A 15,988-nucleotide genomic window follows, 5' to 3' on the forward strand; every position below is an offset into this window, starting at 1 on the left:
CAGTAGTAAGGGGGGGAGGGGTGTTCATCTCTGTCCCTACCTGATGACCTCATGTTTGTCCCTCACTGATGACATCATTTCTGTCCCTCACTGATGACCTCATATCAGTCCCTTGCTGATGACCTCATGTCTGTCCCTCACTGATGACATCATTTCTGTCCCTCACTGATGACCTCATATCTGTCCCTTGCTGATGACCTCATGTCTGTCCCTCACTGATGACATCATTTCTGTCCCTCACTGATGACCTCATATCTGTCCCTTGCTGATGACCTCATGTCTGTCCCTCACTGATGACCTCATCTCTGTCCCTCACTGATGACCTCATCTCTGTCCCAGTTGCTGGCTGTCTCTTGAACATGGCCTCATGTGGAGTTTCTTTGGTCCTGTGTGCACCATCGTGTTCGTCAACGTCATCTTCTTCCTGGTCACCATGTGGAGACTGGCCCAGAAGTTCACCAGCCTCAACCCAGAAGTCTCCCAGCTGCGCAAGATCAGGTAGAGGACGTGTGTGTGTGTCAGTGTGTGTGTGTGTGTGTGTGTCCAGGGTGTTTACACTGACAGCTGTGGCACAGCTGTGTGTGTGTGTGTGTGTGTGTGTCTGATTGTGTGTGTGTGTGTGTGTGTCCAGGGTGTTTACACTGACAGCTGCAGCACAGCTGTGTGTGCTGGGTGTGATGTGGATGCTGGGAGCGCTGCTGTTCCAGGACCACGGCTCCCCCGCCCTGCTCTACCTCTTCACCGCCTTCAACAGCCTGCAGGGGGCGCTGTTCTTCATCCTGCACTGCCTGCTCTCCAAACAGGTGTGGGGAGTACCTGTATGTGTGTGTGTGGGTGTGTGAGTGTGTGTGAGGGGGTGTGTGAGTGTGTGTGAGGGTGTGTGTGTGTGAGTGTGTGTGTGTGGGTGTGTGAGAATGTGTGAGGGGGTGTGTGTGTGAGTGTGTGTGTGTAGGGGGGGTGTGTGTACGTGTGAGTGTGGGCGTGTGGGGGTGTGTGTGTGTGGAGATAGACTCTGAGTGTATCTCTGCTGCCTCCTGCAGGTGAGAGAGGAGTACAGCAACTTCTTGTCCTGCATCTGCACACCAAAGAAGAAGAGATACTCAGACTTCAGTACCACCAACCCCTCCAGCCAATCACAGGTGCTCAACACACACACACACACACACACATATACAGGTATAAACACACACAAAGAAACACACAGACATTCACACTCACCCCTTACTTGTGTTCTGTGGTTGTCAGGGGTTGCAGAGTCACCACACTGGAGAATCTCAGATCTGAACTCCAACAATGCATTGTGAACCATCTGTCCACCATTCTACAACTTCCCTTCAGCCAATCACGCCTCACGCTCTGCCTGGTTTCTTCCAATATGAGCTCTTGTCACATGTTAGCCAATAGGAGGAAAGCATTTGTAGTAAAATACTTTAGCTTTATAAATCAATAATGCTGTAGAATAAGGTACGTCACAACGACAGGTTTTCCTGTGAACATTATAACATCAGCATGTAGGAATCCTCAGCTTGAATCAGAGCTACAGTAGATGGTACACATTGTTTATTTTGAGATTTACATTTTGACTTTTTAGCGTAGACCATCTTTGGTATTTAGAAAGGAAGGGGGATTCACTGCAAAGATAGGAGACAAGTGACCAAATATTTTATTATCACTCCGTTTTTGTGTATATGTGGTTTAAAGAATCTGTAATATATATAACCGTGCATATTTAAATAAGGGCTTTCTTTACAGAACAATGGCCGACCTTATTTTTTCTATGAGAATGTAATATTTGTAACATTTTTCAACAACATTTTTCAACCCTTTTTGTGATATTTTTTTATAATAAACGTTTTTTTAAATGTATGTGTGTGCCGTAATTTTCTATTTTACACGCACAGATAGGTAGAATACAGGTGGAGCCCACGCTCCTGCATCTCTCAGTCTGGTTCCACGTTCCCCATGCATTCTGTTTCTAAAGTGCCGCTGTTCACTCTCGCATTTAAATGATCTCGCGGCACATCACAAGCCTCCACCCGCCTAAGCGTCAAACATGACAGGAAGACGCGTTTAATGTATTTTTTATTTATTTTGACGGGCACGTCTGAGCGCGAATGGCGTGTCTGGATTGTGGGCGTTGGTTTTGTGGAATGTCAGTTATCGGGACAGTTGCTCTTCACCTGTTGGAGACGTAATCTTCTCCTAGTCCGTCTGGATTCTTAAAAACAAATCCCGCCGCCTTGAAATAATGAAGTAAATTGATCAGTTGGTATAGATGGTCAGTATAGATATAGATTATCTTTGCGTCTTTGTTAAAAAAAAAAAAAAAAGAATGACAGCTTGTGAGGTTTTTCTATGAACAAAGTTTTTGCCATTAAGGTTTTTGAACATAGTGAACTGCGAGCTGTGTCAGTGCCGGCTGACACGGAGAGCCCCTGAGCGCCTGTCAACACTCACAAACACCGCTCCTCGCTGCACGAACCTTGGAACGTCAGAAGGAGAAGCAACTGATCTGGTCAATAGGAGGAAACCAGCGGGTAAGAATCCACAATTGCGCTACTATTAACACTTGTGTGGTCTTATACAAGTTGTTATTTGAGATAGGCTACTCTCTCTCTCGCTCTCGCTCTCTCTCTCTCTCTCTCTCTCTCTCTCTCTCTCTCTCTCTCTCTCTCTCTCTCTCTCTCTCTCTCTCTCTCTCGCTCTTTGTCTCTCTCGCTCTCTATGCCTCTCTCTCTCTCTCTCTCTCCCTCTCTCTTTCTCCCTTATACATGTAAATTCTTAAGATAAAATACATCCTTGACCTCTCCTCTTCTGTTCCTCCCCCCCTTCCCTCCTCTCCAGTCCGTGATCGTGTGAGGTATGCTGAGCAGCGCTGTAGCGGCCCTGCTGTGCTCCGTGGCGGGGCTGTGGCTGTGCGCTGTACCCCGGCTGTGGTGCCTGCTGGGCGGGCTGGCGGTGGGGCTCTGCTGGGGTGGCTGGAGGGTCCTCTACATCGCACTGCGCACCATCAGGAGAGACATGGCGTGAGTGAGGAGGACCGCGCATGTGTGCGTGGTGTGTGTGTGTGTGTGCGTGGTGTGTGTGTGTGTGTAGTGTGTGTGTGTGGTGTGTGTGTGTGTGGTGTGTGGTGTGTGTGTGTGTGTGGTGTGTGGTGTGTGTGTAGTGTGTGTGTGTGGTGTGTGGTGTGTGTGTGTGTGTGGTGTGTGTGGTGTGTGGTGTGTGTGTGTGTGTGTGTGTGTGGTGTGTGTGGTGTGTGGTGTGTGTGTGTGCGTGGTGTGTGTGTGGTGTGTGGTGTGTGTGTGTGCGTGGTGTGTGTGTGTGGTGTGTGTGTGGTGTGTGTGGATATACTGTGTGTATGTGACTCACCTTGTTGTTACTTTGTGTCTTGACTATATCAAATTTCTCAACTCCTCTCCCTTCCTCCCCCTCTACCACTACTCCCTCATTCTTTCCTCCACCATCCCCCCCCCCCTCTCCCCCCTCCCCCCCCCCCCACAGGGGTCTGGTCATGGTTCTCCGTGTGCGGGCTGGCCTGTGCCAGCATCACAGCATGGGCAGCACTATTCCGTCCCTGTTCAGCCAGCGGGTGGCGCTGCACCCCGACAAGCCTGCTCTGGTGGACGACCACTCCGGAGAGGTGAGGGGGGGGAGGGAGGGACGACCACTCCGGAGAGGTGAGGGGGGGAGGGAGGGACGACCACTCCGGAGAGGTGAGGGGGGGAGGGAGGGACGACCACTCCGGAGAGGTGAGGGGGGAGGGAGGGACGACCACTCCGGAGAGGTGAGGGGGGGCGGGAGGGACGACCACTCCGGAGAGGTGAGGGGGGGAGGGAGGGACGACCACTCCGGAGAGGTGAGGGGGGGCGGGAGGGACGACCACTCCGGAGAGGTGAGGGGGGGAGGGAGGGACGACCACTCCGGAGAGGTGAGGGGGGGCGGGAGGGACGACCACTCCGGAGAGGTGAGGGGGGGAGGGAGGGACGACCACTCCGGAGAGGTGAGGGGGGAGGGAGGGACAACCACTCCGGAGAGGTGAGGGGGGGAGGTAGGGCGTGGGGAGAGAGGAGGGGTGGGGAGAAGGATTTTGATGAGTGTTACTTCCTCTTTTTCCCTGTCTCCCCATCCCCTCCCATCCTCCCCTCCCCTCCCATCCTCCTCCCCCCTCCCAGGTGTGGAGCTTTCGGGAGCTGGCAGAGCAGAGCCATGCTGTGGCTCACTGGGCTCTTGCTCAGGGCTGGGCGCCGGGCGACGTGGTGGCCCTCTACCTGGAGAGCCGCCCCTTGGTGGTGAGTAGACGGCACGACGACAGGAATAAAGACGTGGAAACAAATGATTAAAACCTGCGTCTTGATGACCTAGGTGGCCCTGTGGCTGGGCCTCGCTATGATTGGTGTAGAGGCTGCCCTCATCAACTACAACCTGCGACGTGATTCGCTGCTGCACTGCTTGGGCGTGGTCCAGGCCAAGGCAGTTGTTTTTGGGGCGGAGCTTTCAAAGGGTTGGAGTCTATCCTCACACACACACACACACACGTCATGTTTTGATTGTGCAGATTTTGTTTGATTGCCTGTCCTCCTATCTCCCTCTCTCTCCCCCTCTCTCCTTCTCTCTCCCCCTTTCTTCTTCTCTCTCCCCCTCTCTCCTCTTATCTCCCCCTCTCTCCCCCTCTCTCCCTCTCTCTCCCACCCTCTCTCCCTCCTCCAGAGGTGAGGGAGGTGCAGGGTTCCCTAGATCCCTGTGTGCTCTTGTTCCGTACGGGGGAGGAGGGGGGAGGAGACACCGCCTGCCCCCCTCCCTGCCCCCCTGGACACCTCCACCTGGACCCCCTGCTGGCCTCTGCTCCCAGACACCCTCCTCCACAGACGCACAGCAAGGGATTCAACGGTCTGTACTGTGTGTGTGTGAGAGAGAGAGACAGAGAGAGAGAGAGAGAGGGAGAGAGAGAGTTAAAGTAAAAGTTTCCTTTAAGATAAGATGATAGTCAACAAGCTGCTGCATGTTCTACTCCTCCTCTACTCCTCTTCACAGTGTCCGTGTGTGTGTGACTGTGTGTGTGACAGTGTGACTATGTGACTTTGTGACTGTGTGTGTCTGTGTGTGTCTGTGTGTGTCTGTGTGTGTCAAAAAATTCCTAAGATATTGGTATTCAAGCTGTTGCCTGTGCATGTGCATACACATCTCTCCCTCCCTCTCTCTCCCTTCCCCTTCATCCCTCTCTCTCCATCCATCCCTCCCTCTTTCCCTCCTTCTTTCCCTCCCTCTTTCCTCCCTCCCGCTTCCCTCCCTCCTTCTCTCTCTCTCTCTCTCTCTCTCTCTCTCTCTCTCTCTCTCTCTCTCTCTCTCTCTCTCTCCCTCTCCCTCTCCCTCTCCCTCTCCCTCTCCCTCCCTCCCTCCCTCTCTCTCTCTCCCTCCCCCTTCATCTCCCTCCCTCTCTCTCCCTCCCCCTTCATACCCTCCCTCCCTCCCTACCTCTCTACAGACAGACTGTTCTACATATTTACGTCAGGCACCACAGGTCTGCCTAAAGCTGCCATTGTCGTCCACAGCAGGTACAGGAAGACCCTCTCTCTCTCTCTCTCTCTCTCTCTCTCTCTCTCTCTCTCTCTCTCTCTCTCTCTCTCTCTCTATCTCTCTCTATCTCTCTCTCTGTGTCTGTCTGTCAGTGTGTTCAGCAGTGTGTTCTAGTGTTCAGCAGTGTGTTCTAGTGTTCTACAGTGTGTTCAGCAGTGTGTTCTACAATGTGTTCCAGAGTGTTCCGTCTGTTCTCAGGTACTACCGGATCCCATCCTCTGTGTTCTATGCGTTTGGGCTGCGTCACGATGACATCATCTACTGCTGCCTGCCTCTCTACCACTCTGCAGGTACACCCTGCCTCTCTTGCTGCCTCTCTACCACTCTGCAGCTACACCCTGCCTCTCTACCACTCTGCAGCTACACCCTGCCTCTCTTGCTGCCTCTCTACCACTCTGCAGGTACACCCCTCTCTTGCTGCCTCTCTACCACTCTGCAGGTACACCCTGCCTCTCTTGCTGCCTCTCTACCACTCTGCAGGTACACCCCTCTCTTGCTGCCTCTCTACCACTCTGCAGGTACACCCTGCCTCTCTTGCTGCCTCTCTACCACTCTGCAGCTACACCCTGCCTCTCTACCACTCTGCAGCTACACCCTGCCTCTCTTGCTGCCTCTCTACCACTCTGCAGGTACACCCCTCTCTTGCTGCCTCTCTACCACTCTGCAGGTACACCCTGCCTCTCTTGCTGCCTCTCTACCACTCTGCAGGTACACCCTGCCTCTCTTGCTGCCTCTCTACCACTCTGCAGGTACACCCTCCCTCTCTTGCTGCCTCTCTACCACCCTGCAGGTACACCCTGCCTCTCTTGCTGCCTCTCTACCACTCTGCAGCTACACCCTGCCTCTCTTGCTGCCTCTCTACCACTCTGCAGCTACACCCTGCCTCTCTTTCTACCTCTCCATCTCTCTCTTCATCACTCCACACCCTTGTTCTACCCTTTAACTCTGTGTGTGTATATTTGTGTGTCAAGGGAACATCATGGGGGTGGGCCAGTGTCTTCTGAACGGTGTGACGGTGGTGATCAAGAGGAAGTTCTCAGCCAGAAGCTTCTGGAACGACTGTGTCAAACACAACTGCACGGTGAGTCCACCAATCACACACAGCCGTGCTGGCGGGCAGGAGCCTAGCAACACATACATGGATGTGTTGGAGCTTCTCTATTCATGTGTGTGGTGTGTGTGTGTGGTGTGTGTGTATGGTGTGTGTGTGTGGTGTGTGTGTGTGTGGTGTGTGTGTGATGGGTACGTATGGTGTTTGTGTGTGTGTGGTGTGTGTGTGTGTGTGTGTGGTGTGTGTGTGCGTGGTGTGTGTGTGATGGGTACGTATGGTGTGTGTGTGTGTGTGGTGTGTGTGTGATGGGTGTGTATGGTGTGTGTGTGTGTGGTGTGTGTGTATGGTGTGTGTGTGTGGTGTGTGTGTATGGTGTGTGTGTGTGGTGTGTGTATGGTGTGTGTGTGGTGTGTGTGTGGTGTGTGTGTGTGTGTGCAGGTTGTACAGTACATAGGTGAGATATGTCGCTACCTGCTGGCTCAGCCCCCTTGTCTCTCGGAGACGCGTCACCGCGTTCGCGTTGCCATGGGTAACGGGCTGCGGCCGGCGGTGTGGGAGGAGTTTGTTCGTCGGTTCAGAATCCGGCGCGTCGGAGAGTTCTACGGAGCCACCGAGTGTAACTGCAGCATCATCAACGTGGACGGCAAGGTGTGTGTGTGTGTGTGAGGGAGGGAGGGAGGGAAAGAGACAGAGAGGGAAAGAGAGAGAGAGAGAGAGAGAGAGAGAGAGAGAGAGAGAGAGAGAGAGAGAGAGAGAGAGAGAGAGAGAGAGAGAGAGAGAGAGAGAGAGAGAGAGCAGTGGTGCTGGCAGTAATGTGCTCCCCCGACCAGCAGGTGGGGGCGTGTGGCTTCAACAGTCGTATCCTGCCTTGGTTTTACCCCATCAGGCTGCTCCGGGTGGAGGAAGACAGCATGGAGCTGATCAGAGACTCTCATGGGCTCTGTGTTCCCTGTGCTCCTGGTAAGGACACAAACACACTCACACACACACACACACACACACACACATGCATTCTTACTTCTCCTGCCCCCCAGGTGAGCCTGGTCTCCTGGTTGGTCGAATCGACCAGAACGACCCAGTCAGGAGGTTCGATGGATACGTTGATCAAGAAGCAACCAATAAGAAGATAGCTCACAACGTTTTCAAAAAGGGAGACTCTGCCTACCTCTCAGGTAAACACACACTATTTTTATCTTGTTCTTTTCCAGGTGATAGACACTATAGTTCTGTGTTCCTCCAGGTGACATCCAGGTGATGGACACTATAGTTCTGTGTTCTTCCAGGTGATATCCTGGTGATGGACACTATAGTTCTGTGTTCCTCCAGGTGACATCCAGGTGATGGACACTATAGTTCTGTGTTCTTCCAGGTGATATCCTGGTGATGGATGAGCTGGGTTATATTTTCTTCCGTGACCGTGGTGGAGACACGTTCCGCTGGAGAGGAGAGAACGTGTCGACCAGCGAGGTGGAGGGAGTCCTCGGCTGCATGCTGGGACAGGCGGACGTTGCCGTCTACGGAGTACCTGTACCAGGTGTGTGTGTGTGTCTGTACCAGGTGTGTGTGCCTGTAAGAGGTGTGTGTGTGCCTGTAGTAGGTGTGTGTGTGCCTGTAGGAGGTGTGTGCATGCATGTGTCTGTACCAGAGCATTAGAGGGGTTCTTCAGGAGGTTATAGGGTTCAGAAACTAAACAATATGAATGGAAGTGAATGCTCGGGCCCCACTAAGATAGAAAAAACAACCTGTGTGTGTGTGCGTGTGTGTGTGTGCAGGCATGGAGGGGAAGGCAGGAATGGCTGCTGTGGCAGAAAGTGCGTTTGATTTGGGTGATGGTGATGCGCTCCTGCAGGCGCTGCAGAGAGCCTTGCCCTCGTACGCCCATCCTCTCTTCCTGCGCCTCTGTCCTCAGGTGGACACCACAGGTGAGACACACACACACGTACACACACACACGTACACACACACACGTACACACACACACGTACACACACACACGTACACACACACACGTACACACACACACGTACACACACACACAGACAAATTCACACGGAACCGTGCAAAGACAACTGTGCACACAAACAGTAGGCGGATCTACTTTCTCTCCTCTCTCTTCAGGAACGTTCAAAATCCAGAAGACCCGTCTACAGAAGCAGGGATACGACCCACAGCAAACTGCCGACCGGATCTACTTCCTGAACAGCAGAGCAGGGCGTTGTGAGGCTCTCACTGAAGAGCTTTATAGAGACATTACTGAAGGCAGGGTGAGATTATGAGAGAGAGAGGGGGAGATAGAGAGAGAGAGAGAGAGAGAGAGAGAGAGGGGGGGGAGTGAGAGAGAGAGAGAGAGAGAGAGAGAGAGGGGGGGGGAGTGAGAGAGAGAGAGATAGGTGGAAAGAGAGAGAGGGAGAGAGATAGGTGGAAAGAGAGAGAGGGAGAGAGATAGGTGGAAAGGGAGAGAGAGGGAGAGAGATAGGTGGAAAGGGAGAGAGAGGGAGAGAGATAGGTGGAAAGGGAGAGAGAGAGAGAGAGAGAGAGAGGGGGAGAGAGAGAGAGAGATAGGTGGAAAGGGAGAGAGAGGGAGAGAGAGAGATAGGTGGAAAGGGAGAGAGAGGGAGAGAGAGAGATAGGTGGAGAGAGAGAGAGAGAGACAGTCTATGAAAGCCCTGCCGACATCAGTGTCAGGAGAAATGGACTTCTCTAAAATGCAAGGGCTTGTGGGTAATTGATGGTCTTGTCTAATCCTACAGATAATAATCTTTGTGTGTATGTAATAAAACATATTTTCTCACAGTCCCTCTTTATTGCTTATTTCCATTTAGTGTGACTCGATATGTTTTTTAACATCTGTCACACTCAACTTTATAACCATGAAAACTTACAGAACATCGACAAAGTATGATCGTTTCAACACAGGAAAGGAACGTTCATGTTAATACTGAGATCATTTAACTACAGTTAAAAACGTCTAAAAACCTAAGCCTGCATAAAAACAAAATAAAATCCCATAGCTGTCACAATTGCATTCATGGAGTTCCCACTGTGACCTCACCCTCCACTGTGACCTCACCCTCCACTGTGACCTCACACCCCACTGTGACCTCACCCTCCACTGTGACCTCACCCTCCACTGTGACCTCACCCTCCACTGTGACCTCACACCCCACTGTGACCTCACACCCCACTGTGACCTCACCCTCCACTGTGACCTCACCCTCCACTGTGACCTCACCCTCCACTGTGACCTCACACCCCACTGTGACCTCACACCCCACTGTGACCTCACCCTCCACTGTGACCTCACACCCCACTGTGACCTCACCCTCCACCGTGACACACTCCACGCCTAGTCATCGTCTCTAAGCTTATTTGCCACGTCTGCGACTGGCGTCGCCAGGCTGTTGCTTGGAGACCTGGTGATCTGGAGGGATCTGCTCAGAGAGACATGGTAGCCGGCCGCTAACCTGATGCCCGTTGTCTTCTTGCTGGCAGGAGATCCCCTTTCTTTGGTCTTCCCAGTAGATTTTGACTTTGGGATTGGATTCTGATTGGTTCTGGAGGCCTTGTCAGCAGATCTCCTCTTCCCTCCAACCGGATCATCGGTTGAGTTTCCAGCCTGCAGTGTCTTGACAGGAGATCCATTTCTGATCGTCTCTGAGATCTCCTTCTCGTCGGCGGATCGACTCGCCTCGACTGATCCTGCCTCCTCATTGGACGACGCGTGGATCTCCTGGCGATCCTCGTCCACGAACGGAATCTGATGTAGTCCGGTCGCCACGGTGACCTTCCTGGGCAGCACCTTCAGCTGACCCCTGGAGCAGATGCTCTCGAAGTACGGCTGCAGCGCCTGGGTGAAGCGGTGGGTGAAGGTGTAGAGGTGGAGGTCCGTGTGGCCGTCCCTGAAGACGACGCTGCCCTGCTCCCAGCTCACGCTCACCCTCACCCTCCGCGGGGGGCCCGTCTCCTGGAGGGGGAGCACCTGGGAGGGCGTGGCCAGGGCGCGGTAGGTCCCGTCCCGTAGGCTGAGACACCAGAGCCCCGCCTCCGGACACGCCTCAAACTCCTCCCTCCTGCGCACCAATTGGCTGGCCACGCCCAGCGTCCAGTTGGTGCTGTTGCCCACCTTGAGTCGGAAAGAGAAAGAGGAACAGGAAGAGGAACAGGAAGAGGAACAGGAAGAGGAACAGGAAGAGGAACAGGAAGAGGAACAGGAAGAAGGGAGGAAAACATACAAAAAAGAAAGAAAAAAAGAGAGAAATGGATGGATACATGAATGAATGTGTGTGGAAGAGTGAACTCTTCATGAATGAATGAATGACTTGGATGGATGGATTACAAACAAAGCAACAAAAAGACTGAATTCCTTAATTAAGTCCTCCAGAAGAAATGAATGAGTAAGTGAATGAATTCTTCCAGGATAAATGAATGAATGTATGAGTGAGTTAATGAATTTATGAATGAATGAATGAATGAGTAAATGAATGAGTGAGTGAACAAATGAATGACTGAGTGAACAAATAATTGACTGAGTGAATGAATGAGTGAATGAGTGAGTAAGAGAGGGAATCAATGATCCACCTCCACATCCCAGTAGTGGTTCCCGGAGCTGATTGCCTCTCGCCCCACGACAGCATAGTAAGGGTGGAAGCGTTCAGGGCCGGCCGGCAGGGACGGCCTCTGGTCCTCCTCAGGGGACACACGGACACAGCTCAGCCCAGGACCGAGGCACAGAGCTGGGCTAGCCGTGGTGGGATCCAGGGTCACTGGGGCTGGAGGAGGTGGAGGTGGAGGAGATGGGGGCGGGTAAGGAGGAGATGGGGGAGGGTGAGGAGGAGGAGATGAGGAGGGTGAGGAGGAGAGGATGGGGGAGGGTGAGGAGGAGATGGGGGAGGGTGAGGAGGATGAGCAGAGGATGGGGGAGGAGGACGAGGAGATGGGGGAGGGGGAGTAAGTAAGATATTATTTAATAGCACTTTTCATACAAGAAAGTGCTTAGGAGGAGTGATGGGAGTGAGGAGTGATGAGGAGGAGGACGAGGAGGAGATGGGGGAGGGTGAGGATGAGAAGTGATGAGGAGGAGGAGGAGTGATGAGGAGGAGGAGGAGTGATGAGGAGGAGGAGGAGTGATGAGGAGGGATGAGGAGGAGGAGGAGTGATGAGGAGGAGAGGAAACGGGGGACACCCACACACACAGTGTATGTTTCATGACACCTTTTCTTCTCGTTTTGCTCACTTCCCCTCACACACACACACCACACACACCACACACACCACACACACACACCACACACACACACACCACACACACCACACACACACACCACACACACCACACACACCACACACACACACCACACACACCACACACACACACACACACACACCACACACACACACACCACACACACCACACACACACACCACACACACCACACACACACACACACACACACACTCAGACTGACTGTAGGGGGCAATGTTAAGCATCTTGTTCCAGACGGAGTAGCGAAGGTTGCCCAGGTGTTTGGACACGTCTATCAGAGGTCCACAAACCTTCTCTGGTTCATCATGACTCTCCCACGTCCTACACACACACACACACACACACACATAGTAGACATAGTCAGTTGGCAGTTAACATGCTATCTGTCTATTGATATGAATGTTAACATACAATAGTTGAGTGTGTGTGTGTCTCTGTGTGTGTGTGTGTGTGTCTGTGTGTGTGTGTGTGTCTGTGTGTGTGTCTCTGTGTGTGTGTGTGTGTGTGTGTCTGTGTGTGTGTTTGTCTGTGTGTCTGTGTGTGTGTGTGTGTGTCTGTGTGTGTGTGTGTGTCTGTGTGTGTGTCTGTGTGTGTGTGTGTGTCTGTGTGTGTGTGTGTGTGTGTCTGTGTGTGTGTGTGTGTCTGTGTGTGCGTCTCTGTGTGTGTGTGTGTGTGTCTGTCTGTGTGTGTGTCTCTGTGTGTGTGTGTGTGTCTGTGTGTGTGTGTGTGTGTGTGTGTCTGTGTGTGTGTGTGTGTCTGTGTGTGTGTGTGTGTGTCTGTGTGTGTGTGTGTGTGTGTGTCTGTGTGTGTGTGTGTGTCTGTGTGTGTGTGTCTCTGTGTGTGTGTGTCTGTGTGTGTGTGTGAAAGAAAAGACAAATAGAAAGCAAGGAAAGGGTTACCTTTTCACCGTTTCCTTGTAATTCTGGAAGACAAAATATGTTTTTCCCTCAGCACTGCCCTTAGCACATCCTTTTGCATCATCATGACATCATCAACACCTCACTTCCTGTACCTGCAGGAAGCTCAAGCCGTCTGCCCCCTCCTCCATCTCCCGTTCGATGTCTCTAATCTTCTCCTCCAGAGCCTCCATGGCCGTTGTCATGGCGTCCCTCTTCTCCTCCACCCTCCTCCTCCTCTCCTCCTCCTCCTGTCTGAGCATGCTCAGTCTGGCCTCCTCCTCCTCTCTCAGGAACTGGTGCAACCTCTCAAACTCCTGCTTCATCTGCTCCTCCGTCTGCTGGGCCTGGAGCTGGAGAGAGGAGGAGGAAGGGAGAGGAGAGAGGAGAGAGGAGAGAGGAGAGAGGAGAGAGGAGAGAGGAGAGAGGAGACAGGAGACAGGAGAGAGGAGGAGGAGGAGGAAACAGGAGGAGGAAGAGGAGTAGGAGACAGGAGAAAGGAGGAGGAGAGAGGAGGAGGAGGAGAGAGGGAGGAGGAGAGAGGAGGAGAGAGGAGGAGAGAGGGAGGAGGAGAGAGGGAGGAGGAGAGAAGGGAGAGGGATGGAAGATGAATGGAGAAGGATGGGGCAAGAGAAGAAGTGTGTCAGGTATGTATGTGTGTGTGTGTGTGTGTGTATGTGTGTGTGTGTGTGTGTGTGTGCACCATACCTGGTTGTGTGTGGAGGCATGCTGGCAGGTGTGTGTGGAGCCCTCCAGCTTGATCGCAACGTCCTGCAGCTTGGACAGAGACATGACCAGCTCCCCCTGGTGGATAAGTAGAGAACTGCAACTCTCAAATCTGTCTTATGGCAGAATTCTTCCTAGTTATTTCTCTATTTCTCCCTTTTCCTTTTCTTTCTCCCTCTGTATCACTCCCACTTTCTATATCTCTTTATCTTTTTCACAAATATTGTGAATGTATGTGCATTTTTTTCCTTCTCAATATTGTGTATTGGTTTACATATTTGGTATGTTTCTGCGTGTGTGTGTGTGCAGCTCCAACCGTCCCATGTTGTTGTCAGCCACCAGGTTATTCTGAGAACAGAACAGCACTATATCATGTCAACTGACATGTGTGTGCATATGTTTCTCAGTGTGGGTGTTTGTTTGTGTCTGACAAACGGGTCTGGCTTAAGTTCATGTGTAGGGGAGCAGGTGTATGTGTGTGTGTTCCTGGACCTGATCACATGACACAGTCCTTGAAATATAACTCCCTGCCTGGAGACTGAGATCAAACACATCATTAGACACAAAAACATTAGAATACCACAATCACAACCCCTGTCTCACTCTATCAACCCCAACCCCAGCCCCAGCCCCGGCCCCAGCCCCAGCCCCAGCCCCGGCCCCAGCCCCGGCCCCAGCTCCGGCCCCAGCCCCGGCCCCAGCCCCAGCCCCAGCCCCGGCCCCGGCCCCAGCCCCGGCCCCGGCCCCGGCCCCAGCCTCCTACCTTACAGTCGTTGACAGCCTCTGTGACAGGGTAGACTCTGTGTCCTGCATGTCTGTCAGAGCCTCCACAGTCCCTGCACACCGGCTGCAGCTCATCCAGACAGAACAGACTCAGCCCGGCTCTGTGTTCCCCGCACACTTCCAGAGCTCCAGGGGCCCTCCCGGCACCCTCCGGCCCAGGGAGGAAGTCCTGTGGCAGGGACGCCAGGCCGGACAGCAGGGGGTCCAGGGCTGGAGCTTCCACAATTCCATCCATGTGTCTGTCTGCAACTTTACTGGGGAAGTGGACAGAGAACAGGAGTGCAGAGCTTACAGAGCTTACAGAGAGAGAGAGAGAGAGAGAGAGAGAGAGAGAGAGAGAGAGAGAGAGAGAGAGAGAGAGAGAGAGGAAAAGGGTGGAGAAGATTGAGAGAGGGAGAAAGGAAGTCAGTGCAAAAGAGAGTGGTTGTAGTGCGTCTGTCTTTCTGTGTATGTCTCAGTGTGTACGCATGTGTGTCTGTGTGTGTGTTAATGTCAGTGTGTGCGTGTGAGTGTGTGTGTGTGTGTGTTTGGGCTGTATGTAGGTCTCCATGTGCAGAATGCATGCTGGAACTGAAAGCATTCCAACAAGATCAAGTTACCCTCTCATCTCTCTCTCTCTGCATGTCTCTCTCTTTCTGCATGTCTCTCTCTCTCTCTATCTCTCCCCCCACTTCCAAACTTATGTCCCACATATACCAGAATACACATGAAACACAAACACACACGCATGTTCCAGGCAACGTTAAAGTCTATCTCCTGTTGATGGTAAAAGCAGTAAAATTTTAATGACCAGACGTACCAGCGTTTAAATCATTCCTTTGTGCAGTTAGTTTGAATGTTTATACAAACATAATGATAATATATTGATAAAGTACAATAAAATGTGTATGTTATATGTATATATTTAGAAGTACGCATCTGTATTCCATCACCCTATATGTCATATCTTTAAATATGCAAAGTACGTTTCTACAGACATGTAGACGAGATATTCCATCGGCCCTCTCACCCTCAGATGTAATGCGCTGACCTGGAGTTATGTGATCAGGTCATGTGATATATAATCACATGAAGCACCGTAATCCATCAGACCACTGACCACACGGCCAGACACACTCTCTCTCTCTCTCTCTCTCTCTCTCTCTCTCTCTCTCTCTCTCTCTCTCTCTCTCTCTCTCTCTCTCTGTAAGCTCTGTCTCGCTGTCTCTGTCTGTCTGTCTGTCTGTCTGTCTGTCTCTCTCTCTCTCTCTCTCTCTCTCTCTCTCTCTCTCTCTCTCTCTCTCTCTCTCTCTCTCTCTCTCTCTCTCTCTCTCTCTCTCTCTCTCTCTCTCTCTGTCTCTCTCTCTCTCTCTCTCTCTGTCTCTCTGTCTCTCTCCCCTTCTCTCTCCCTTTCTCTCTCTATCTCTCTCTCTCTCTCTGTGTGTGTCTTTGCCTCCCCTTTCTACTTCCAACCCTCCATTTCCACCTCTCTCTCCGCCTTTCCTTAAGAACAGTTTAAGAAATGTATTTTCATACAAATAGTATAATTACAATACAACAAAAATATTTACGATAGATAAAGTGACTGACTTGGAAGTATCCAATTTGTAAAATATAAAACTGTCAGTGAATAAGTCACATTCTGAGATGGAAGGAGAGAGAAAAAGAGAGAGAGAGAAAGAAGGAAGAACAAAAGGGAAGGAGAGAGAGAGAGAG

At 52.0% G+C, this 15,988-nt stretch overlaps 3 protein-coding genes across 5 annotated transcripts in view; 2 read left to right on the plus strand and 1 right to left on the minus strand.

Moving 5' to 3' along the window:
• Positions 1 to 1,866, plus strand: part of LOC146237303 (adhesion G protein-coupled receptor E5-like) — an 8,056-nt gene extending 6,190 nt beyond the window's left edge. The window contains exons 13-17 of one of the 2 annotated variants that reach the window (XM_084685176.1): positions 1 to 5; positions 340 to 498; positions 632 to 803; positions 1,041 to 1,139; positions 1,246 to 1,866. The exon at positions 1 to 5 is cut by the window's left edge and continues 213 nt beyond it. In XM_084685176.1, the coding sequence (XP_084541302.1) occupies positions 1 to 5; positions 340 to 498; positions 632 to 803; positions 1,041 to 1,139; positions 1,246 to 1,284 (474 nt within the window). In that variant the 3' untranslated portion in view covers positions 1,285 to 1,866. Of the gene's footprint in view, positions 6 to 108; positions 499 to 631; positions 804 to 1,040; positions 1,140 to 1,245 lie in introns of those variants that run through there. The other variant, XM_084685177.1, reaches the window with a different exon arrangement.
• A 315-nt stretch (positions 1,867 to 2,181) lies between these two features.
• LOC146237304 (long-chain fatty acid transport protein 1-like) lies at positions 2,182 to 8,943 on the plus strand. Of its 2 annotated transcripts, none has more exons than XM_084685180.1 (15): positions 2,182 to 2,537; positions 2,845 to 3,026; positions 3,502 to 3,640; positions 4,173 to 4,289; positions 4,363 to 4,501; positions 4,708 to 4,887; positions 5,483 to 5,552; positions 5,773 to 5,864; positions 6,546 to 6,655; positions 7,064 to 7,273; positions 7,456 to 7,585; positions 7,660 to 7,797; positions 7,995 to 8,159; positions 8,398 to 8,547; positions 8,744 to 8,943. In XM_084685180.1, the coding sequence occupies exons 2-15, from the start codon at positions 2,863 to 2,865 to the stop codon at positions 8,899 to 8,901; spliced, it is 1,962 nt and encodes a 653-aa protein (XP_084541306.1). In that variant the 5' UTR covers positions 2,182 to 2,537; positions 2,845 to 2,862; the 3' UTR covers positions 8,902 to 8,943. The 2 variants fall into 2 exon arrangements, with proteins under 2 accessions (XP_084541306.1, XP_084541307.1); XM_084685181.1 differs by having other exon boundaries at positions 2,183 to 2,537; positions 7,459 to 7,585.
• Positions 8,944 to 9,408: 465 nt separating this feature from the next.
• LOC146237305 (E3 ubiquitin-protein ligase TRIM35-like) lies at positions 9,409 to 14,714 on the minus strand. The gene is made up of 7 exons (XM_084685210.1): positions 14,274 to 14,714; positions 13,493 to 13,588; positions 12,901 to 13,137; positions 12,788 to 12,810; positions 12,091 to 12,209; positions 11,204 to 11,394; positions 9,409 to 10,748 (listed from the first exon to the last, which is right to left on the minus strand). The coding sequence occupies exons 1-7, from the start codon at positions 14,526 to 14,528 to the stop codon at positions 9,972 to 9,974; spliced, it is 1,698 nt and encodes a 565-aa protein (XP_084541336.1). The 5' UTR covers positions 14,529 to 14,714; the 3' UTR covers positions 9,409 to 9,971.
• Between the last annotated feature and the right edge of the window lie 1,274 nt (positions 14,715 to 15,988).

Source organism: Hypomesus nipponensis, chromosome 21, assembly GCF_054491055.1.
Source record: "Hypomesus nipponensis isolate SF chromosome 21, ASM5449105v1, whole genome shotgun sequence".
Classification (NCBI taxonomy): domain Eukaryota; kingdom Metazoa; phylum Chordata; class Actinopteri; order Osmeriformes; family Osmeridae; genus Hypomesus; species Hypomesus nipponensis.